Consider the following 21,891-nt stretch of genomic DNA (forward strand, 5'->3'; position numbering starts at 1 on the left):
GAGCGAGCGGAGGCGCGCGGCCATGGCTGCCGCGGCCGGGCAGGGGGGCCAGGGGGGCGGCGCGTGAGCGGGTGGTGCGGGGCGGGCGCCCGCGATGTGCCACTCGGCGCCTCCCCCGCCGGGCCCCGGCTGCGTGGAAGCCGGGCGGCCCTGGTAACTGGGCACGAGGCGCGGAGGGGGCGAGCCCGGCGCGCGGGTCTCATTGTTGGGGGGGGGCCCGTCGGGGCATGAGGGCGAGAGCACGGCGGGGGGGGCGGCCAGACAGAGCGTGCGAGGAGGAGGAGGAGGAGGACGCCGAGGAGGAGGAAGGAGGAGGCAAAGAAAAGAAGCGGCCGCGGCGGCGGCGGCGGAGGAGGAGGAGGGAGCGAGGAGGCGCGCAGCCCCCCGCTCCCTCCCTCCCCCCCTGACCCCCGACCCCCGCCGGCCGGCCCCCCGCCCCAGCCCCGGAGGGAGCTCATGGGAGTATGAAGGAGATGGTAGGAGGCTGCTGCGTATGTTCGGACGAGAGGGGCTGGGCCGAAAACCCGCTGGTCTACTGTGATGGGCACGCGTGCAGCGTGGCTGTCCACCAAGGTACGGGGGTGGCCCGCGGGGGGCGGCGGGACCGCGGGGGCGGTGTGCGCAGGGCGCCTCGGGCCGCGCCCTCCGGAGACCTCCCGAGGTTTGGGCGCCCCTCCCCCACCCCACCTGAAGGGAAGGGAGGCGTCGGGGGGGCTCCCCCCGCCTGGTCCTGGAGGACCGGGTCAGGCATTGTTTTCTTGCCTATTGTTCCAGTCCCGCGCCCCCCACCCCAAGTTGAGGGAGTTTGGGGACAGTCTAGGGGGCAGTGAGTGCACTCTCCGCGCTCCACCCCGCCAATGTCGGGACCGCTGGCAGAATGTTTACCTTCGAGGTGTCCCCTCCTGCCCGGTTATTTTGGTCCAGGCTCCCAGAGGAGAGGTCAAGGGGGAGTCATCCCCCCTCCCGCTTCCGGATACTGGGAGGAGCGGAATTGAGAAGGGAGGAGAAGGGTCCCAGGGGAGAGGGGACTCCTAAAATTCTCCGGGGAAGAGCTGTGGATAGGAGAGAGGTTGTGCCGGGGGCCGGAATCGAGAAGAGGGAGGTTTGGAGTTTCCCCCAGCAGCACATGGTTCGGGAGTTAACTCCTTGAGGAATCTTGCCGAGGGCGCAGGCTGGTATCTCCCGCCTGTCTGGCACAGCCAGCTGCCTTCCCCCTTCCTGGGACTGCCCTAATGCTGTCGCTGTAGGCTTTTCCTGCCATTCTGCTGTAGGTTACCTGCACTGCACCTGCCCTCAGCTTTGACTTTTGACCTGTACTTGTTATAGTTAGAGGCAGAAAATGAGGTTCTTGGACCCCCAACTTCCCGGCTCTTCCCTTACTGGCCTTTTAAGAAATGACACCCCCCCCCCCATAACAACAAAAACTGTGTTTCACTATTGTAAATGTTGCCCCTCTGGTTTTCTCTATTCCGGGTGATCTCGGGTAGAGGCTGGGTACAGAAAGGGAGCAGGGGAAAGACCTAGAGTTTAAGGTCAAGGACTCAGGCTTCCTGCCCCTGCTTGGAGTGTTTGGTTGTGTGGTTGAAGGCTGGCCTTGTGCTGTTGGGCATTCTTTGTGGTCCTGCTGGCTAGTTAGTGGGAGCAGCATCTGCCCCCCACATTGGAACTGTCTTTAGTTAGTGCTTTACAGTGACCCCTCCCCCTCCTCCCAATTACTCTGGGAAAAGCCACTGCTGACAGATTTGCTCCGTGACTCTCCTTCCCCACCCCTAGCTTGCTATGGCATCGTCCAGGTGCCAACAGGACCCTGGTTCTGCCGGAAATGTGAATCTCAGGAGCGAGCAGCCAGGGTGGTAAGTTTGAGGCTCCCCTCCCCCCTCCAACCCATATACCTGAGCATCTCCCGGGTTAAGCTAGGGTACTCTGAGGCTGAGGCGAGGGTGGGACTGTCACACAGGACTTCCTGTTTCCTGCACACCTATCACCAACCCCATCTCTCCCTCAGCTCATCCCTCATTCTGCCCCATCTCTGGCCCATGGCCTTTTATTTTTGTTTGCTTGTTTGTTTGAACTTTTTATTATGGAAAATTTCCAACCTGTACCAATGTAGAAGGAATACTATGACTAATCTCATGTCCCCATCATCCATCTTCAACAATTACCAACTCGTGGCCAATCCTGTTTCCTCTATACCCCTACCCATTCCCCCGCAGACAGCTTATCATTTCCTCCTGGGGCCCTTTTAATGTGTTCAGGGGGTTCCAGCTCAGCAGATCACCCACCCCCTTTTGGAAAGGCTCCTCTCAATTCCTATGCCCCTTTGCATTGGCAGAGGTGTGAGCTGTGCCCACACAAAGACGGGGCATTGAAGAGGACTGACAATGGAGGTGAGGGGGGACCTGAGCTCCAGGGCTCATCTGTTGAGGTCAGCAAGACCCCCTGAGCAGGGTCGGGGAAGGCTGGGGGGAAGGTGGGGGGGCTCAGCTTCATGTTTGGCACTGGACTCTGATGGGAAAGCCGTGGACGAGGGGACTGTCTACAGTGTGAGGCTCTGAGTGGTCAGGGTCTCGGGCTTGCCATGGCAGCTGAGGCCAGCCCCACATTGTCCCAGGTTGGGCCCATGTGGTGTGTGCCCTCTACATCCCTGAGGTGCAGTTTGCCAACGTGCTCACCATGGAGCCCATCGTGCTGCAGTACGTGCCTCATGATCGCTTCAACAAGGTCAGCAGCCCCTACCGTGCCCCAGTGCCCCGTACCAGTCCCCTCCCTAGCTGGGTGCTTCCACCTTTCTCTTCATCCAGTGTAATTTGATTCTCTCCAGCCGACACTTTCAGGGAACTCGGGAGGTGGGTAGGCACCTTCCACTGACAGACGTGCTCATGCTCTGGAGTTAAGTGCTGCCACAGGGTAGACCTTAGCAAGCAGTTCATTCGTTCATGCACTGAACACATTTACTGAGTGACTACTATGTGCCAAACCTGGGGCAAGGTACCACTAGGTACAGTTTTCAGTGTTCAAGAGAGATGTGCTCTCTGCCCCATGGAACTCACACTCTTATGTGGGAAGACTAAATATTAATAAACAAGTGAAAAAGTAAATGCAGTTTGTGGTAAGTGCTGTGAAGTAAACAAGGTACTGAAATAAAGAGTACCTCGGGGGGGGGGGCTCCCTTTAAATAAAGTGATCAAGAGAAGAGCTATTTAGGCTGAGACCTGGGAGATGAGAAGGAGCCAGTCTTGAGGAGGGTGGGGTTCTGGGTTCCAGGCAGAAGGGACTGCATATGTAAAAGTCCAGAGGTGGGAATCAGCTCCTCAGTGAGCAGGGCAGACACAGCCTCTGGCCTTACAGGGCTCACCGTGCAAGGACTGCTTTATCCATTATGGTAGCCACCCGCCACATTGGCTACGTACGTTAATTAAAATTAAACGCTATTTAAAATTCAGTTCCTAAGCTACATTTAAAGTGCTCGGTAGCCAATGTGGTTCATAGTTACTGTATTGGACAGTGCAATATAGAATATTTCTATCATCACAGAAGGTTCTGTTGGATAGCACTGACTTAGGATCATGGGGAGAGGATGGAATTGAGGGGTCCCTTAGGTGGAAGGGAAGAGTGGACAATTACTCTGTATGTTCTGTAGACATGTTACATCTGCGAGGAACAGGGCCGCGAGAGCAAGGCAGCCTCAGGAGCCTGTATGACCTGTAACCGCCATGGATGTCGACAAGCTTTCCATGTCACCTGGTGAGACCCCTGCCTGCCCCACACCTCCCCTTCCAGGGTTCTCTGGGATCCCAGGCCAGCTGTACCCACCCCTTCCGATGTTTGCCATGGATTCCCGCCAAGTGGGCTCGTCCCAGTTGCTGTCTCTGGTGATCATGGCAGTGCTTTCCTTGGATGATCTTCGCTTTGCCCCAGCTGGGGTCCAAGAGAAGAGAAGGGAGGAGGCCGGTCTGGTTTGTGGCCACACCTTTCTCAATCTGACCTCTTTGGTTAGTGCGCAAATGGCAGGCCTGCTGTGTGAGGAAGAAGTGCTAGAGGTCGACAATGTCAAGTACTGCGGCTACTGCAAATACCACTTCAGCAAGATGGTGAGTTGCATCTGCCAGGCGAGAGTGGGTCAGTCAGCCATGGTGTAGAGGGCATGGGCTCGGGGCCAGGCTGGTGCCTGGTGCTGGGAGGACAGAGAGGAAAGGAGCCTAGTCCCTGCCCTTGAGGATCTCTTCTTTGGGTGAAGAATAAATTGAAGTACAGGCTGAGGGGTGTGAATCAGAGCTGAACCAAGCAGACCATCCCAGAAAACAGAGCTCAGACTCTGCCCGTCAGAGTCTGGGAGGCTTCAAAGAAGAGTTCGCATAAAAGCTGGTGGAGGTGGGAACAAGAAGAGCCAAAATGTGGGTGGGGGTGATGACTGTGCCCTGGCCACTGGACTAAGCTCTCTACGTGTGTTACTTTGTGTGAACCTCCCAACAACCCTAAAAACTAGGTGTACTGTATTTTCCCATCTTACGGGTGAGTAAACTAAGACCCAACGAGGTTATGTCACTTACTTCACAGTGTACATGGGATTTAGAACAGGCAGTCTGACTTGAAAGCTCCTCAGGAGCTTGCCAGGCAAAGAGAGGAACGCCAGGCAGAGGGACTGGCATGAGCCTCGTCCTGAAAGGAGGAGAATTGTGTGAGCAGCAGAACAGGGTGTTGGGTGGGGACAAGGCAGGAGATGAGGTGAAAAAGCTCAGGCAGGGCCACAGCTGGGCTTGCTTCTGTCCCAGGCTTCAGGGACCCAAGGAGAGAGTAGGGGTCCTGTCTCATATTTGTGGAAAGACCTACGTGTTGCAGAAGCTGTGGGGTGTCCTGGAGAGGTAGGCTGTAGTCTGACTGGGAATTCAGCTTGGACCGCACCCCCAGGCCACAGGCTTGTAAGGCTGCGTGTAAGTAGGAGGGTAACATGATCAGATTTGTTTTTTAGGAAGATTACCCTGGCAGGCACTGTGAGGCTGGATCCAAAGGGCCGGAGCTGGCGGCTGGGAGACAGCTGCAGGAAGGGGGGGATGGAGGGATGCGGCTGGACTCGAGAACCATTTCTAGGTAGATTTGCCTACCTGTCGGGATGGCTGAGGAGGAGTTCAGGGTGGCAGGTAGGAGCCAGGCTCTCCATGCTCGGTGCATGGGCTTGAGCCCCTGGGGTACTGTGACAAGGACGCAGCAGGCTTCTGTAGGATTAGCGTCTGGCCTGGTCTACCCGAGACAGTCCCCGTTTGTGCCTTTTGTCCTCATGTAATAATTAATAGTTACCCCTTTCATTTTCTGTTGTGTCCTGATTTGGATCATAAGTCATATGGTCACCTTGATGTCAAGGTTTGATGATGACTTAGGACAAGGTAGGGAACTCCGTTTGGTTTATAAGACGCGCCACATGGGAATGCTTAGGTTTGGTGGGTGTCAGGTCTCCAGACAGGGTGGTAGTGCCAGCCCCAGCTGTAGAAGGCTAGGACTGGAATCCCCAGGTGCCCACCAGAGTAGGGTGTGAAGGGAACCATGAAGCGGAGAGTTTAAGGGCTTGGCAGGATAGGAGCAGTGTCCATCGCGTGGAGGGCGATTGGGTTAGACGAGGTCTGAAATTAGTCCTTGAGTTTGGCAATTGGGAGGTAGTGGGTGACCTTAGAGGGAGCAGCTGCTAGTCGGGGACAGGGGAAGCCATCAGACTGGGCAGTGTATTAGCAGTGAAGGGAAGGTGGGGACAGGCCCTGGCTGGGAGGAGGGGCAGCACAGAGGTCATTGGGTTTTCGTTGTGGATGTTTCCTCCCCTTTTCTTAAGGGCAGCGGGTCCTTTGGGACAGAAGGAACTGTGTTTGGTGGAGTCAGAGGGCCAGGAACAAGGGAGCAGGGCTGATAGCTGGAGCAAAGTGTCTGGAGGGGAGGATGGAGTGTGGAGTGCAGGGGCTCCCACAAGGGTCCCTCACATCTTCTATCCCTGGGGAGGAGGTGGAGGTGGGCCATGGCTCAGGCTGCCTGAAATAGGCCAAGAGGGCACCATAGAAAGAGGTGGGGGAGAGTAAGGACCTGGGCCCCACTCCTACCCCCAGCATGCCTTGCTGCAGCCAAAACACCGCTGGCTCTTCTGGGCCTCAGTTGCCAAAACTGTGCACTGAACAGGCCAGCTGGGGGAAGCTGTAGAGAATTCTGTTGAGCATAGTATCGTTGAGGACACAAGTTCTTCTTAGTGCCAGACAGGGCAGGGGGACTGGCCCCCAGGATCACTTGAGCTTCAGGAACCTTTCCCTAAACTAACGACAGGAGAGGTTGGCAGCTCCTCTCTCTCAATTCTCTCCCCAGAAGACTTCCCGGCACACCAGCGGGGGAGGTGGGGGAGCAGGAGCAGGAGCAGGAGGAGGCAGTACCGGGGGAGGTAGCAGTGGCTTCATCACTGGCAGGAGAAGCCGGTCATCCTCCCCACCCACCCAGCAGGAGAAGCACCCTTCCCACCACGAGAGGGGCCAGAAGAAGGTAAAAGTCTTCTCCCTCTACTGGTCCTGCTCTCACTCACACACATGCATCTCCTTCAAGAAGCCACCACGAGGTGCCCCCAGGGCCTTGGGACCTGCACCCTTTCTTCCACTGAGGCCCCTGAGAGCTGGGAGGGGACTGAGGAAGGAACACGTGAGGGTTGTAGAGGGAGGCGAGGGCCTGGCTTCCCTGGGGCGCTCTGTGTTTGTGTGGTTCCTCCAGTGTCCTCCCCGTAGCATGACAGTGTCCCCAAAGCTCCTAGCACATGGCCCTGCACGTTCGCAAACATCGTGACAGTCTCTAGCCTTGTAAATGTACATGCCTGCTTCCCCTCATGCCACACGTCCCCGTGTGCCCCGCTCCCGTTACTCTGCACAGCTCCATGTCCTGAGTGGACACCCTTGCAGGTGCGTGCTCACGTGTGTGGTGCTCTGTGTCACTGGCGTGATAATGGGACAGGCTATTTTTAGCAGGCTGGGAGGAGGGGGAGGGGCTTTGGGCTCTCAGAGGAACCTGCCTGAGTCACTTCTGTCCAGCCAAAGCCCCCCCATTTCTCCATAGGAGGAGATGACGGCCACAAAACCCATCTCTGAGAAGAGTCCACTCCCCACATGAACATGTCATATATATATTCACCCCCAAAACCAATATCTGGTCACCTCTCCTTCCCCAGAGTCGAAAGGACAAGGAACGCCTTAAACAGAAGCACAAGAAGCGGCCTGAGTCACCCCCCAGCATCCTCACCCCTCCCATGGTCCCCAGTGCTGACAAGGTACGCTGCTCACACCCAGGAGGGATGGCCATGGTGGGGGAGGTGGGCCAGCGACCTGGACACTCCTCACAGCTGCAAGTTAATGTGCCTCTGTACCCCACCTCGACCCCCGCTACTCTCCTGTTTCAGCCTAGGAGGGGCCTGTGTTCCTCAGCCCCGTAGATCCCTGACCAACCAGGAGGGCGGGAGCAGGGTAGGGTACCGCCCTGTCTGCTGGCTGCCAGATGTTCACATCTGCTTCTGTCCAGACACGGCCTCAGCACTGGGCTCTTTTCTGCGGGTACAGTACTCAGGCCAGTTCTCCAAGCTTCTAGGGCCCATACCCCAGAGTTAGGTAGAGAGGACTCTTCTCTCTCACCCCTCCCCAACATCAGAAAGACCCCCAGAGCCTGTTCTGTAACTAAAAGCCCACTCCATGCAGGTTGGAGGGGCTGAAAGTGTAGCCCATGGTAGCATGGGGGACAGACCTCTGACAACTGAACTCCCCACTCATCCCACCTTCCCAGTAGGGGAAGGGTATGTCAGGCCTGGCTCCAGAAATGGGCAGCAACTGGCATGCCCTACGTGAGGCCAGGGTCACTAATCAAGCCAGAGCAGCCTTCTCTGCCCCTCCTGCCAGCCAGCCCTCCCCAGGGAAGGAGAACAAGGGCCTGGAGAAACTGCTTCCTCCTGTCACCATTATTGCCCCATTCACCTCCACTGCCTCAGGAGGTTGGCAGAGCTCTGGGCATCTTAGCAGGAGGCTCAGGTATCAGGTTTCCAGGGTGATGTTGCTGTGACAACTGTCCCAGTAACCCTCTCCCTGCCCTGCTTCCCAGAACTCACCTGGGAAAGCTTGTCATCTCTGCCCTCTGACCTTTCCCAGGGACCTGCAGGCACATGGAAAGAGGACCAGAGATCTGGGACTTGCCCCGTGGCTGAGTGTCCCCTTGGACATGTTGGCGCATTCTGCCCTTCCTCCTCCGCCCACCCCAGCATTTCAGCTACCCCTCCCCCTAGTCCCTCTCCTCCCTTGCTCTCAGAACCACATCTGGCTCCCTTCAGAACTCCAGCTGTTGAAAAGAACAAAAAAGGAAGAGGAGACAAGGGCTCCGCCCAGCGAGGGCAAAGCAGGGTGGCTCTCATTCCCTCGTCTGTCCTCCCTCTGGCATTTGTTGGTTTAGCAAACGTTTACTGAATACCTGGTCTCTACCAGAAGGAAAAGCGCCATCCCTGGCAGTTAATATGAAGCCCTAACTCACTCACCGTATGCCCGCCTCTCTTCTAGAACACGGGGATGGAAGGAGAGTTTAGGGATTAGCTCATTTAATCCCCCAAATAGTCCAATGAAGTAGATATTTCATTAATCCCATTTAATCAATGAAGAAACTGAGGCACAGAAAAGTTATTTGCCTAAAAGTACACAGCTAGTAAATGGTGGAGTCAAGATTTGAACCTACGCAGTCTGGCTTGAAGGCCGCTACTTAACCACCACAGACACCATCTCTGCAGCAGCGTATTAATAGCAGCCACAGCCATCAGAAGCATCATTAATGACCACACACTATGTATCTGGCATTATTCTCCTGGAACTCTCAATAGGCATAATTAGCACTGTAAGGACACTGAAGCTCAGCGAGGTTGAGAGACCATGTAACATAAACGCAGCAGTAAATGGCGGAGCCCGCCAGGCTCACAGCCTGTTCTGCCCGATCCCGAGCCCATGCTTCACCAACCCCTGCCCTGCCGCCCTCAGAGAGGTTACTGGAGGCCTCAGACATGGGGACAATAATTCAGTACAGTGTGGCAGCTATTGACATGGCTGCTGTGGGTACCTGGTGCCCTGGAAATAAGAGGACAGAGTGACGTACCACTCGTGTCCAGAGTGGTACAAGTCCCCTTCATGAAGAGGGGACTCCCGAGCTGGATTTTGAAGGATGAGACGTTTTCCAGGAAGAGTAAGGATAGGCTATCCTGGCAGAGGACTTGGCAGTGCAAGCTCAACATTGTCTAGGAGGGCACGGGTGGCCAGGGAATGGGGTGTCAGTCCCAGGTGGCTGTAGCTTGAGGTGAGCAGAGAGGGAGTGGTGATGACGGGAGGGCCCAAGGGGGGGGCCAGGTTAGCCCTCTTTGCTGCCCACACCACTTCCCAGCACAAGTCCATCCCTCTGGGGTCCCCCTAAGTATTTCTTGAACAAATGAACAAATGAGTACATCCGTACAGACTCGGGGACCATTTTCACCTCTCCCCTGCCTGAGGTGAAGGATAGAGAGCTGCTTGGGTTCAGAGCGCTCCCCTCTCCTCACACCCAGATGTTCCACAGCTGCCTCCCCATCTCCCTGGTCTGTGGGCTCTCACCACCATGTCTCTCTGCCCAAGTCCTTCCTGAAGCTAATTCCGGCCTCCAGTAGAGCCCCGAGTCGTGTGTTCCTGCTCCACTCGCAAGTCCAGCTGAGCCTAGGCCCAGGCAGCTGGCGTCAGCCTTCCCCTCTCCTCCTTCCCTCAGGTCTCCTCAGCTGCTTCCTCTTCCCACCATGAGGCCGGCACTCAGGAGGCCTCTGAGAGCAGCAGGGACTCGAAGGGGAAAAAGTCTTCCAGCCATAGCCTGAGTCACAAGGGGAAGAAGCTGAGCAGTGGGAAAGGTGTGAGCAGTTTCACCTCCGCCTCCTCCTCCTCTTCCTCCTCCTCTTCCTCCTCCTCTGGGGGGCCCTTCCAGCCTGCAGGTGAGTGTGGGCAGGTGAGCCTCCTGGAGGCGGCCGGGAGTGGGACAGCCTTTGGCCCTACATTTTCCTAGCAAGGGCCTTTGCATATTGGTTTGCATCTCATTTGCTTCTTAAATTGGTTCGTGTTAAAGATGGGGTATCCCCACCAAGTTACACTGCTCCAGACGCTCCGCTTAACCCTTCTCTCTTGAGCTGGAACTCTCTCCTCCCACTTGATCATAAGTGGGGAAGCTGGGGGGTGGTAGGGGTCACTCATCCCAGGACACAGAAACAGTGGCACAGCTGGGACAGGAAACCAGGCTTCCCCATCGCCTGACCGGAGCTCTTTCCTACTATTGCATGTTGGGAGTGGGAGGGAGCGAAGGATTTGGGGTCCAGCTGTAATTCCATTTTCCCTCTGTGCAGTTTCGTCCCTGCAGAGCTCCCCTGACTTCTCTGCCTTCCCCAAGTTGGAGCAGCCAGAGGAGGACAAGTACTCCAAGCCCACAGCTCCCACCCCTTCAGCACCCCCCTCTCCCTCAGCCCCCGAGCCCCCCAAGGCTGACCTCTTTGAGCAGAAGGTGGTCTTCTCTGGTTTTGGGCCCATCATGCGCTTCTCCACCACCACCTCTAGCTCGGGCCGGGCCCGGGCCCCATCCCCTGGGGACTATAAGTCTCCCCACGTCTCGGGGTCCGGGGCCTCAGCAGGCACCCACAAGCGGATGCCCACACTGAGCGCTGCCCCTGCGCCTGCTGAGGAGACCCTTGAGACAGGCCTGAAGGAGAAGAAGCACAAAGCCAGCAAGAGGAGCCGACATGGGCCAGGCCGTCCCAAGGGCAGCCGGAATAAAGAGGGCACTGGGGGCCCAGCTGTTCCTCCCCTGCCTGGTGCCCAGCTGGCTGGCTTTACCGCCACTGCTGCCTCACCCTTCTCCGGAGGTTCCCTGGTTAGCTCCGGCCTGGGGGGTCTGGCCTCCCGCACCTTTGGGCCTTCTGGGAACCTGCCCAGCCTGAGCCTGGAGTCCCCCCTGCTAGGGGCAGGTTAGTGACCCTTGGGGATGGAGGGCATGTCAGGGCCCAGCCAGTTTAGTGATGAGACAGAAGCATAAACATGCAGTTAGAAGGAAATGTGATAGAAACTGCTCCAAAGGACAGATACAGGATGGAGGTGACAGTTACCTCCAAGACACTCTCTGTACGTGTCTTCTGCATGTTGTGGTGGGAGAGATGGGGTTAGACTGTCAGTAGAACTTAGAAAGTTTGGGTTGGTGTATTAGAAAAGCTGGGAAGGGCAATGTAATCAGCGGTCATGTCAAGCAGATGTCACCCAGGCAAGAAGTGACATCTCGGCAGCAAGAGGGTTAGACTGGTGTGTATGTGACCAGATCCAGGGGAGTGTTCTCCTTGGGGAGGGGCTGCCCCAGCCACCTGACTGAGGAGGGATCTGGGACACTGTGATAATATGCTTCCGTCTGTGTCCTCCTCGTGCCTTTAGGCATCTACACCAGTAATAAGGACCCCATCTCCCACGGTGGCGGAATGCTGCGGGCTGTCTGCAGCACCCCCCTCTCCTCCAGCCTGCTGGGGCCCCCAGGGACCTCAGCCTTGCCCCGTCTCAGCCGCTCCCCATTCACCAGCACCCTCCCCTCGTCCTCTGCTTCTATTTCCACCACTCAGGTGAGGCCTTACTCCTGGGCTCCTCCATCCCTGGGCAGGTGGGGGACAGGCTGCCACGCACCCCAGCCCTCCATGGGATCGTGAGAGAGTGGGCTTGATCACCACCAGAACTTCTCCCTCTCTCTGGTCCTCTCCTCCCCAGCACCCCTGTGCCCTAGATCCAAGAATAACCACTAGGCCGGACTCTGCCTCCTTTCCCTCAGGTGTTTTCTCTGGCTGGCTCTACCTTTAGCCTCCCTTCTACCCACATCTTTGGAACCCCCATGGGTGTTGTTAACCCCCTCCTCACCCAAGCAGAGAGCAGCCACACAGGTATGTGAGTCTCTGACCCCATGCCCATATCCTCCCAAAGGCCTGAGGGGCACCCATCACCTGCATGTCACCCCAAAAAGGATGGGAGGGCTTTCTGGCTGCCCCCTCCCTCTGGCCATTGCCCACCCTACCAAGAAAAAAAATCACAACCAACCAGGGTACAGGGAAGAATTACTACACCATCTCACAGGAGAAAGGCAGAGCCAGAGCTCAAATTCTGGTCCCCTGACTCCAAGCCCAGTTCTCTTACCGCCACAGCATAGCTCCCTGCTGCCTCTTAGTGAGTCCTTGGGATCAGCGGTTATGAGATTCCCCAGCTGGGCAACCTGCTCTACAGGTATTTAGATGTTAAAGGGGCGGGTCACAAGCGCCCCACCCTCTCCCTGGAGAGTCAACGCCACCAATCCCAGAGAGCGGATTGGTGCAGAGAGACCACCTGGCCGTCTAGGGGGCGGGGTCTACCTTCCGTCAACCAATTCAAGTAGGCCTTATAAAGGGGCCCGAATCGTATTCCAGAATTAAATACCTGAGAGAGAGTAGGGTGACTTTTCCGCTGAAACCCAAATCGGAATTCTGTGGTCCAACCAAAGGTTTTGCCGTCCAACTTGTGAGTTAATGAATATAAAAAGTCATACAAAACATTGTAATAACTATAATTATTAAGGGCTTGTTGCATGCAATTTCACACTTCACATTTATTACTTTAATCCACAAAACTGTCACTTAAAAGGTTAGTTTCAAGACCAAGTTCAACCCAGGACTGTCCCCAAATTTCTATAACTCTGAAGCTTCCAGGAAAGAATTGGGAGGTGGATCTGAAAGTTGCTAGGCAGAGGGCGTCTTTCTGCTTAGAGAAAGGGATGGAGACCAGATCTGTGGCTTTACCTTCCAAGGGACCGGGTTTCCAAGCCGGGGCTCCCAGCGCCTTCCGGCATATGTAACTGCTAGACGGGGGTTGGGAGATCCTGGGGAAAGGGATCTGTGGTAAGGCCCCAGACCCCGCACCCACTTACAGGCGGGGACACTGAGGCCGACCGCACCCCTTCCCCACTGATCCCTGCCCCCCTTCTCCTTCCAAGAGCCAGACCTGGAGGACTGCAGCTTCCGGTGTCGGGGGACCTCCCCCCAGGAGAGTCTGTCTTCCATGTGAGGGAGGGGGCGGCGGCTTGGGGGAGGGGCTGGGAGCGGGGCTGGAGGGACATGGGAGGAAGGGACGGAGAGGTGGGCTCCAGGAGAGGGTGGGGTCCAGAAGGGGATGACGAACCCCGGAGGGGGGAGGAGGAAGAGAGGGAGACGAGTGAGGGCGTGAAGTAAGCCTGAGCTCGGTGTTCCCTTCTGGCCCCAGGTCCCCCATCAGCAGCCTTCCTGCACTTTTCGACCAGACAGCGTCCGCACCCTGCGGGGGCGGCCAGTTAGACCCAGCAGCCCCCGGGACGACTAACATGGAGCAGCTGCTGGAGAAGCAGGGCGATGGCGAGGCCGGCGTCAACAGTGAGAAGGGGTGGCGCAGGGCTGGGAGACCTGCTCTGGGACCCCCGAACTTAGTCTCCCTTCTCCCCGAAGTCCCTAAACGTCTTTAAGGTTCCGCTCCTTGGCCCTGTCCCAGCTTTAACTCTTGCCAACCTCAGCCTCACCTTTAATCCTTGCTAGGCCCTGCTCCTGGCCCCTATTCCTCTGTACCCCGCCTTTGGTCCTCGCGGCCTGCTGGTCCATACCTTACTAAACCCGAATTTCCACCACCTCTTCCTTGCCAATCACAAGGCCTCGAACCGCGCCTCAGGTCGCTCCTCTGGCTCCCCAGGTCCTGCCTCCCCAGCTCACCTGAGTCCTTCGCTTAGCCCGCGCCTAGTCTTGTAGAGGTTTTTCAGATTTTCTCTGCTAGGCCCCGCCCCTCCAGGCCCCGCCCCCGGCCATCTGGCCCCGCCCTCAGTCCTCGCCCCGCCTCCCCAGGCCCGCGGGGCTCAGTAGCTCTCGCCCTTGCTCTGCAGTAGTGGAGATGCTGAAGGCGCTGCACGCTCTGCAGAAGGAAAACCAGCGGCTTCAAGAGCAGATTCTGAGCCTGACGGCCAAGAAGGAGCGGCTGCAGATTCTCAACGTGCAGCTCTCTGTGCCCTTCCCCGCCCTACCTGCCGTCCTGCCTGCCGCCAACGGCCCTGTCCCTGGGCCCTATGGCCTGCCTCCCCAAGGTAGGTGTGATCCTACCCAGCCCGGGAGTGGGGGCCTCTGCCAGACGTTAGGAAGTAGCCCTGACTTCAGCCCCTGACCTCTTTCTCTGATCCCCCTCCCTCAGCCGGCAGCAGCGATTCCTTGAGCACCAGCAAGAGCCCCCCGGGGAAGAACAGTCTTGGCCTGGACAACTCGCTATCCACGTCTTCCGAGGTGGGCACCACAGGGAGGGACACTGGGAGCGAGCAGGAGGTGGGAGGCGCAAGGTTCTCCTGATCCCACCTCACCTTGTATTGGAGGCTGGACAATGAAGTGATTGGCTGAGCAATGGGTTGACTGATCCGTTCATTCATTTTTTAGATAAGTAGTAATTATGAGGTGTCTGCTTAGTGCCAGGCACTGGCCAAGCAATCAGTGAGCAAAACGGCCAGAGTCCTGCTCCTGAAGATAGATTAAATCTCAGAATACAATCAATAATTAGAAACCGGGAAAAGTGCTGAGATGGAAATAATTTGAAGGCTGTGAAGAAGAGGGATGGCAGGATTCTTCCCTACATATCAGGTGGTTAGTCAGGGCCTCTGTGAGAAGTATTTGTGAAGGGTTTGTTACAGTGCCTCACACAAAAGAATTCTTATGCAATTGGTGACGGTTGGGGTAGCAGTTGCTATTGTTACGTGGTAGTTATTATTCAAATCAAACAAACTTGTTTCTTGTTCTCTCTGCCACTTACTGTGACTTGGGCAATAATAATTATCATAATAACTAACATTAATTACACACTTGCCCTTTGTCATGTCCTGTGCTGAGATGTTTAAAAGTATTGGTTCATTCTCCTAGTCTTCACTATGGAATAGGTACTACTGTTACCTCCATGTTTTGAGTGAGTAAACTGAGGCAGAGAAGCCTTCCAGGCCATTGACTTAGGGACCTAGGATTTGAACCTGAGCCTTTCACTCCAGCTGTCTGCAGAGTTACTTAGCCTAAGAATGAAGGGCTTCACCTGTAAAACGGGAATAATGAGACAGTGCAGATTAAGCCCTGAACCCGGGTCTGGTTTACTAGATGCTCACTATCATTATCAATGTGCAGTATTAAACAAGGATGATGAGGGGTGCTGCGCCCCCAGGAAGTGGCCTGTAGACGTGACTTGTGAAGACAGTTTGGATTCTTAGCCTTAAGCCCTGGGCCTTGCTTCTTCCTCCTGGGTGGCTCTGCCTGGGGGTGAGGTGTGGGTGGCTGTGCTCTGTGAATGCTGACGGGTGCTGGGCCGGGGGCCAGAAAGGTCATGCTGGCCCCCTGCCCCTCTGACCCCTCCCTTCCCCCTCCCTCCCCAGGACCCACACTCAGGCTGCCCCAGCCGCAGCAGCTCGTCGCTGTCCTTCCACAGCACGCCCCCACCGCTGCCCCTGCTCCAGCAGAGCCCTGCTACTCTGCCCCTGGCCCTGCCGGGGGCCCCTGCCCCGCTCCCGCCCCAGCCACAGAACGGGCTGGGCCGGGCACCCGGGGCAGCGGGGCTGGGGGCTATGCCCATGGCTGAGGGGCTGTTGGGGGGGCTGGCGGGCAGCGGGGCCCTGCCCCTCAATGGGCTCCTGGGGGGGTTGAATGGGGCTGCCGCCCCCAACCCTGCGGGCTTGAGCCAGGCTGGCGGGGCCCCTACGCTGCAGCTGCCAGGTTGTCTCAACAGGTGAGGGAGAGCTCAGCCTGGGAAAGGGAACGGGGAGGCTGGCTCTGGGCGGGACTCCCCCCAAACACCCATAGTCCCCCAAAGGAAAAATGTTCTCCAGTCTTAACAGGGTATAGAATCTAGTCACCTCTTGGCCCCAGGTACTCCCTAGGTGTAAGTGCCCTATGGATGGCAAGTCTGCAGGGACAGAATCGTCTGATTATCTCTTATACCCCAATCTAGGTTTTCCTTTTGGGAAAATTCTTCCATCTAACTTGTCTCCCTGCCACTGTATTCTCTGAGCTCAGTCTGTTTCTCTTAGTTCACTAAAATCGCACATCCCAGCCTCTCTCCACCTGGGTCTGAGGGAGTCTGGGAACTTGTGGGGGGCTAGGGAGGAGTGTTTCCCTGTCCCTTCCCATGGTCTGTGTTTTGTCCCTCTGCCTCAGCCTAACGGAGCAGCAGAGACACCTCCTGCAGCAGCAAGAGCAGCAGCTCCAACAGCTCCAGCAGCTCCTTGCCTCCCCCCAACTGACCCCGGTAATACCCTCCCTTCACAGGCCACCTACCCTCCCAGAAGGGCCTATCTCCAGGTCTAGGCCAGCCTGGGGAGGGAGGGCGGCCCCAGGCTGGGCTGAGATTACACCTGTGAGACTGGGGCTGGGCACCTATGGAGCATCGGCCTCTGTGGAGTATCCCTTACGGGACAGCAGGGAGAAGGGTTGCTCTCGGTCCTGGGCATTGGGGAAGGGACGCTGTAGTGGCCCCAATCACACCCTACTGAGAGCAGGTCTAGAGGGCGGTGAGTCCTCAGTTACTGAGCATTTCCAATCTGCCCCAAGGATCTTCAGGGGGGTCTAAGCCTTAAGAATCTGTGTGGAGAGGTGGCTGAGTAGGTAACACCCCTTCAATCAGAGCAGCCCCTTTTGGGTCTGTCTTATATGTTGGGTTCTGCTAAGATTTCCTTTGGAGAAAGGAGTTGTGACTTTCAAAAAGGAGGAGTTGAAAAAAATAATCATTTTTATATAAAGAAAAATTAGAAAGAGACAGAAGAAACCAATTCAGCTGGTTATCTATAGGGGCCAGTTGGGAACAGGGGTAGAAGCAAGATTTCCTAAGGTAAACCTTGACATACTATTTTGGTTTTTGGAACACTGAAAATGCTTTGCCTACTCAAAGCAAAAATAAAAGAATCTTAAATGAAAAGAAACAAACAGGGGCAGCTGAAAACTATTGACCTAGTTTAGTGTTTCTCAACTTTAGTTAGTCATACCACCCCTGGGGGCATTTGTGGTTGTCACGGAGGCTGAGGAACTGCTTTAGTAACGGGGGTGGGGCCAGGGATGTAAACACCCTGTGCTTGGCCTATCGTGCCCCGGCTGATACACTGTTGGTGTGCAACCACTTTCTTGCCTGGATGGGGAGACTGACGCCCAGAGTGGGGAGTTAGAAACAAGAGAACCTTGACTATGTCCCAGGTCTCCTGCCTCAGGGTTCCACTGTGACGGGATGGGACCCAGGCCAAGCAGGGCAAGCTGGCCGCGGGGACCACTGGCTGCTGACCCGTCTGGCCTACTTGCAGGAACACCAGACCGTTGTCTACCAGATGATCCAGCAGATACAGCAGAAGCGGGATCTGCAGCGGCTGCAGATGGCCGGGGGCTCCCAGCTGCCCATGGCCAGCCTGCTGGCAGGAAGCTCCACCCCGCTGCTGTCCGCGGGCACGCCTGGCCTGCTGCCCACAGCATCTGCCCCACCCCTGCTGCCCGCCGGAGCCCTGGTGGCTCCCTCCCTCGGCAACAACACAAGTCTCATGGCCGCAGCAGCTGCAGCCGCAGCAGTAGCAGCAGCAGGCGGCCCTCCAGTCCTGACTGCCCAGACCAACCCCTTCCTCAGCCTGTCGGGGGCAGACGGCAGTGGCAGTGGCCCCAAAGGAGGGGTGAGTAAGGGGTCCTGGGCCATTCTGTCTTCCTTCTCCAGGATGGGCAGAGGTGCAGCATCAGAAAGTACATCATCAGGAGGAAGGAAGTGACCCCTAGGTCAGCAAAGCACCCTTTCCAGATGCCAGGGCCTCTGCTAGCACATGGGTGCCCTCCTGTAGATGGAAGAAAGATACACTCTGAACATGGACTAATCGTAAAAGGACCAATTAGAAAACAGCATTCCTCTGGGTACAATTTGAAAAGGCCATTTCCTCTCTGAGTAGACCGATTAGAAAACGCTGGTGCTCTGGGTGGGCCATTTCCCAAAAGGCCCGAAAGGCCCTCCCTCCTTCCTCTGAGGGCATACTGCAAGAGCTCGGGGTGCTGGCTGGCATGGGCTGGCACAAGCCTGCTTAGCCAGGCACCCCTGTGCAGGGCAACTTCTCCCTCAACAAGTGACCCTGGTGTGGACCCACCAGAGCCCAGTCCAAGAGCTTCAGCGGGGCTCCCTTACTGTACCCTACAACAGCTTTCTTAACCCAGGGAGCTATTTTCAAATGGGTTTTGGGACCAAACACCTTCCAAACCCCCAGCTTCCCTTCCTCTCTTTCCAGACCGCTGACAAAGGAGCCTCAGCGAACCAGGAAAAAGGCTAAATCCACCCATACTCCTCCTGACCACCCCCCCCCCAAGTGGAGGGGGCAGTCCTGGCCTCAGGGCCTAACCTGGAGCAGGCACCTGCGCCCAGACACTGGAGAGCCCGGGCCCAGAGCACGTGCTGAGACCTGGGGAGTGTTTGACACGCTGGCTGGCGCTGAGGACTGAGATGAGAGGGAGGAGCTCCTTCCATCTGGCCCCTTCCCCATCTGCACTAACCTTTTGTGAGGGGCTCAGAGGGAGGACAGGCTCTAAGTCCGCCTAGGAGCCCCTACTCTCAGCAAATGTTTTGAGGTCCCCCAGAGAGCAAAGTGGGCCACAGCATAAGTGGGGGGTTGGATGGACCTGCCACATAAAATAGATCAGCACTTGAGTGGGAAGAGTGGGGAGAGTGGGGGGACAGGCCCTGGGCCTGCCCCTTCACAGAAATCTTAGAAGAAGGGGTGGTCCTACTGTACCTGCAGTTTCTTCCCAACTTGGGCAGATGGCAGGAGGGATCCCTTGGACTGTTTCTCACCAGTCCCCTTCCACTGCCCCCCAAAAAGGGTCACAAGCTGAGCTTGTAAAAGCCCATAGACTAGGGGGCTGAGGAAGGGGCCGGATGGCCTCAAACTCTGCCCAAGCCTCCCCACTCGGTGGGGGTGGGCAGTGATGGGATGGTGGGGGACAGGGAGGAGGTCCAGCCCCCTGGGTGCCCTGCCCCTTGTTTGCACTATTGGATTTAGGAGTGCCGAGGGTGGGGAGACGGAGCTGCCTGACTCAGAGAGCGTGTGTGCGTCTGCGTGTGTGTCTGTCTGTCTATCTCCGCCTGGACCTGGAGCAGCTGAGGCCAGGGGTGGAGTAGTGCTCGAGGCGGGGGAGGCTCCCAGCTCTTGTTTGTACCTTCTCCACCTCACCAACTTTGGTCCCTTTCCGGGGCACGAATGGTTAACAAAAACCAGAACAGTACTCCAATATTGGAGAGTAACTGGGGGCTGAGGGCTTTGAATCAGGGTAATATCCTGCCTTCCCTCCCCCAGACCCCACAGGGTCTCAGTGCCCTTCAGAGCTCCCCTTCCCCACTGGTCCTGCCTCCTGGCAGAGGGGAGCTCCAGGGATTGGGAGACAGGGCAGGGGTGGGTAAAGTGCCACTTTCTTTAGTGAAGACCTCCCTCCCAGAATTAGCCAGCCCGTTTCCTGCACCCTACCCCCACCCCACCAACCAGGGGAGACTTAAGCTTAAGCTGACCTAACTGTCCTTTCGCCCACCAGCTATTTCCCCCTGGGTATAGTAGGCAACACTTAAATTTTCACCTTAAAGAGTCCACCTGCCCAGAGCCTTTGGTGACGAAGGCCCAAGGGCCGGTGGGACAGCCAGGAGAGGGGCAGAGTTGAAGCCTGTGTCTGTGTTTCAGTTGCACTGGGGTTGGAGCCGGGAGAAGGCATTTCCAGCTTTCCCTGATGCTCATGTCTTGTCAGTTTCTTTGCATGTGTGGATTTTTTGTGTGTGTGTTTCTGTTTGGGTTTTTGTTGTTGTTGGGTTTTTTTTTTTAAATAAAGCAAAGAAGATGTGTATATTTTTGGCAATGACAGAAATGTAGTGGAGATATATTTTTGCCTGTGCTGCTCAACTGGTTTTTTTCTGATACTGAAAATAATATTAATATTCCTGTTGATAAGACTTTGTAAGATGTTAGGGAGCTGATAATGGAGGGGGGGTGGGACTCCTTCAGAGGCAATTTCTTAGGCACTTGCAAGGGCTTGTGGGAGGGGAGATGCAGTTGTGATGACCTCAGAAATACTCACTTTTTATTAATGCTAAATATCAGTTAGAAATTATAGAATTCAGCATTTTATTCATCTTCATCTATTAAGCTCTCTAACTCCCTGCCCCCAAACCACTGAAAAGAAAAATAACCCTCAGAGATTCTTAAAAGAATTATTCATTCACACCCACGCCCTTGCCCAAGGCCCGCCCACTTAGAGCTGAAGTCAACTTCTCTGCTGGATGGTGATGAAGTAAATCCGCTGTGGTGCAGAGTGAGAGGTCCAAATGATTTAGTGCACTGGAAACAAGGCCCTCCCTCCCAGCCCCCACAAGTCTGGGGTTCTCATCTCCAAGAGTCTGTGTTTTCCAGCTTTCCCCAGGCTGGGGTGCAGCAGCTGGTTGTCAGGCTAGATTTACAGACGGGACCTAGGCTGCATATGGATTGGTGCTGTCCCTCTCCCTCGATTTGGGGTTGGGGGGCGGTGTAGGAGAATGGTGGTATCTTTCCACCTTTTAGAGAGCTTTATACTAATAGGAAAGGTCTGGAGATCTTCACGAGGGATCAGGTTCCCAATATGGCGGGGGTGGGGGGTCAGTGGCTACACTGACCTCACCCTCCTCTCCCAGCCTCGGTCCCTTTTTCCAGGATGAATTTGGATGCAGAGTGGGAAGGGATGCAGATTTATAGATCTCTGTCTACGGGAGCGGAAGGATGTGGTTTGTGGGGCAGAAGTGGAGTTTGAAAATGCATGAGAGTGGAGCTTCGTGTGTCATCACCCTCAGCTCGGAGGTATGAGTGGGGTGTGCATGCAGAGCTGCTGTCTGGTCTTGAGGTCACAACTGGTGCATGAGTGTCAGAGCTGGAAGGGACTGGTTCTTAAAGGTTTGAGCCAGCTCCTCATTTCATAGGTGATACCTCCAAGCCTCAGAGGGGTAGGGGACCAGCCCTCAGGACCCTGGCCTCCTGGTCCTCCACTCTCCCTTCCCACTGCACTGCCTCCATGGGCTGTCTGTCTGTCGCTGTGTGTGTGACATGTGTGAGTGCAGGGCTGTGCCCAGGGTGGGAGGGTATCTATGTAGCACTGTCTTAGCTCAGAGCTGATGGATCCTCTTCATAGACAATGACACTTTAAAGATTGCTTTTGAAAAGTTTTTCCTGTGTGTGAGTTTTTTTCCCTCAGGCTCCTGGGTCTGCTACTGCCTCCAGGTGCCCTTGCCTTGAGGCTGATGAGCACACACCTGCCATCTTGTACTGAGTTCTAGGGAAGTACTCCTAGGAAGGGCCCAGCCCAGGGAGGGGAGCCAGAGCCAGGGGCCAGCTCTGAGGAAGGGTGACCTCCACACTTCCCTTTCCCAAACTGGAAATGCAGACAAGTTTTCAAAGGCAGTCTCCCCCTGCTAGTTTCCAGCATCTTCCTTGGTGTGTGGTGGGCCTGAGTTAGGGGTAGGCAGCTTGCTCCCAATTCTCCTTTATCTCAACTTACTTTCCTGGGGAGAGGTGCCTGGAGGGATTCAAGTCACTTCCATTGGGAATTTGGAAGAAGGTGGGGCCCAATACGGGGCAGCCTGCAGCCACATCAATCCCATTAAGTGTCTAGCTCCCTGCCACTTTGACTTGATCTACTGAAAAGTTGGGGACTGTGGGGTGCCTTCCATTGTTTCCTCCAGCCCAACTTGGGACTTAGGTGGGGAGCCTGGAGACCCAAACCCTGAGTCCTACCTCCTCTTCCGTCCCAGCCTGTCTCAATGTAGCAGACCCTTCCTAGGGGAGCAGGGAGGGAAAGCC

The 21,891-nt window shown here is 56.1% G+C and overlaps 1 protein-coding gene across 3 annotated transcripts; it reads left to right on the forward strand.

Moving 5' to 3' along the window:
- The first annotated feature begins 97 nt into the window (after window positions 1-97).
- On the forward strand, window positions 98-21,757 carry MLLT6 (MLLT6, PHD finger containing). 3 transcript variants are annotated; one of them, XM_033089493.1, is made up of 20 exons: window positions 98-573; window positions 1,774-1,853; window positions 2,333-2,387; window positions 2,612-2,721; window positions 3,641-3,744; window positions 3,998-4,091; window positions 6,337-6,507; window positions 7,181-7,279; window positions 9,766-9,982; window positions 10,388-11,002; window positions 11,457-11,638; window positions 11,842-11,950; window positions 13,030-13,096; window positions 13,296-13,441; window positions 13,939-14,136; window positions 14,241-14,329; window positions 15,451-15,800; window positions 16,229-16,319; window positions 17,362-17,718; window positions 18,316-21,757. In XM_033089493.1, the coding sequence occupies exons 1-20, from the start codon at window positions 465-467 to the stop codon at window positions 18,355-18,357; spliced, it is 3,285 nt and encodes a 1,094-aa protein (XP_032945384.1). In that variant the 5' UTR covers window positions 98-464; the 3' UTR covers window positions 18,358-21,757. The 3 variants fall into 3 exon arrangements, with proteins under 3 accessions (XP_032945384.1, XP_032945385.1, XP_032945386.1); XM_033089494.1 differs by having other exon boundaries at window positions 9,766-9,901; XM_033089495.1 differs by lacking the exon at window positions 15,451-15,800.
- The last annotated feature ends 134 nt before the right edge of the window (window positions 21,758-21,891 follow it).

This window comes from Rhinolophus ferrumequinum, chromosome 21 (assembly GCF_004115265.2).
Source record: "Rhinolophus ferrumequinum isolate MPI-CBG mRhiFer1 chromosome 21, mRhiFer1_v1.p, whole genome shotgun sequence".
NCBI lineage: Eukaryota > Metazoa > Chordata > Mammalia > Chiroptera > Rhinolophidae > Rhinolophus > Rhinolophus ferrumequinum.

What these genes read in the sequence shown, in the direction of transcription:
- MLLT6 (XM_033089493.1), top strand. Translation starts at nt 465, where the DNA reads ATGAAGGAGATGGTAGGAGGCTGCTGCGTATGTTCGGACGAGAGGGGC. An exon ending in GAAGAGGACTGACAATGGAG is followed by an intron (nt 2,388 to 2,611) that starts GTGAGGGGGGAC and finishes ACATTGTCCCAG; the next exon opens with GTTGGGCCCATGTGGTGTGT. An exon ending in CCTCCCCCCAACTGACCCCG is followed by an intron (nt 16,320 to 17,361) that starts GTAATACCCTCC and finishes GCCTACTTGCAG; the next exon opens with GAACACCAGACCGTTGTCTA.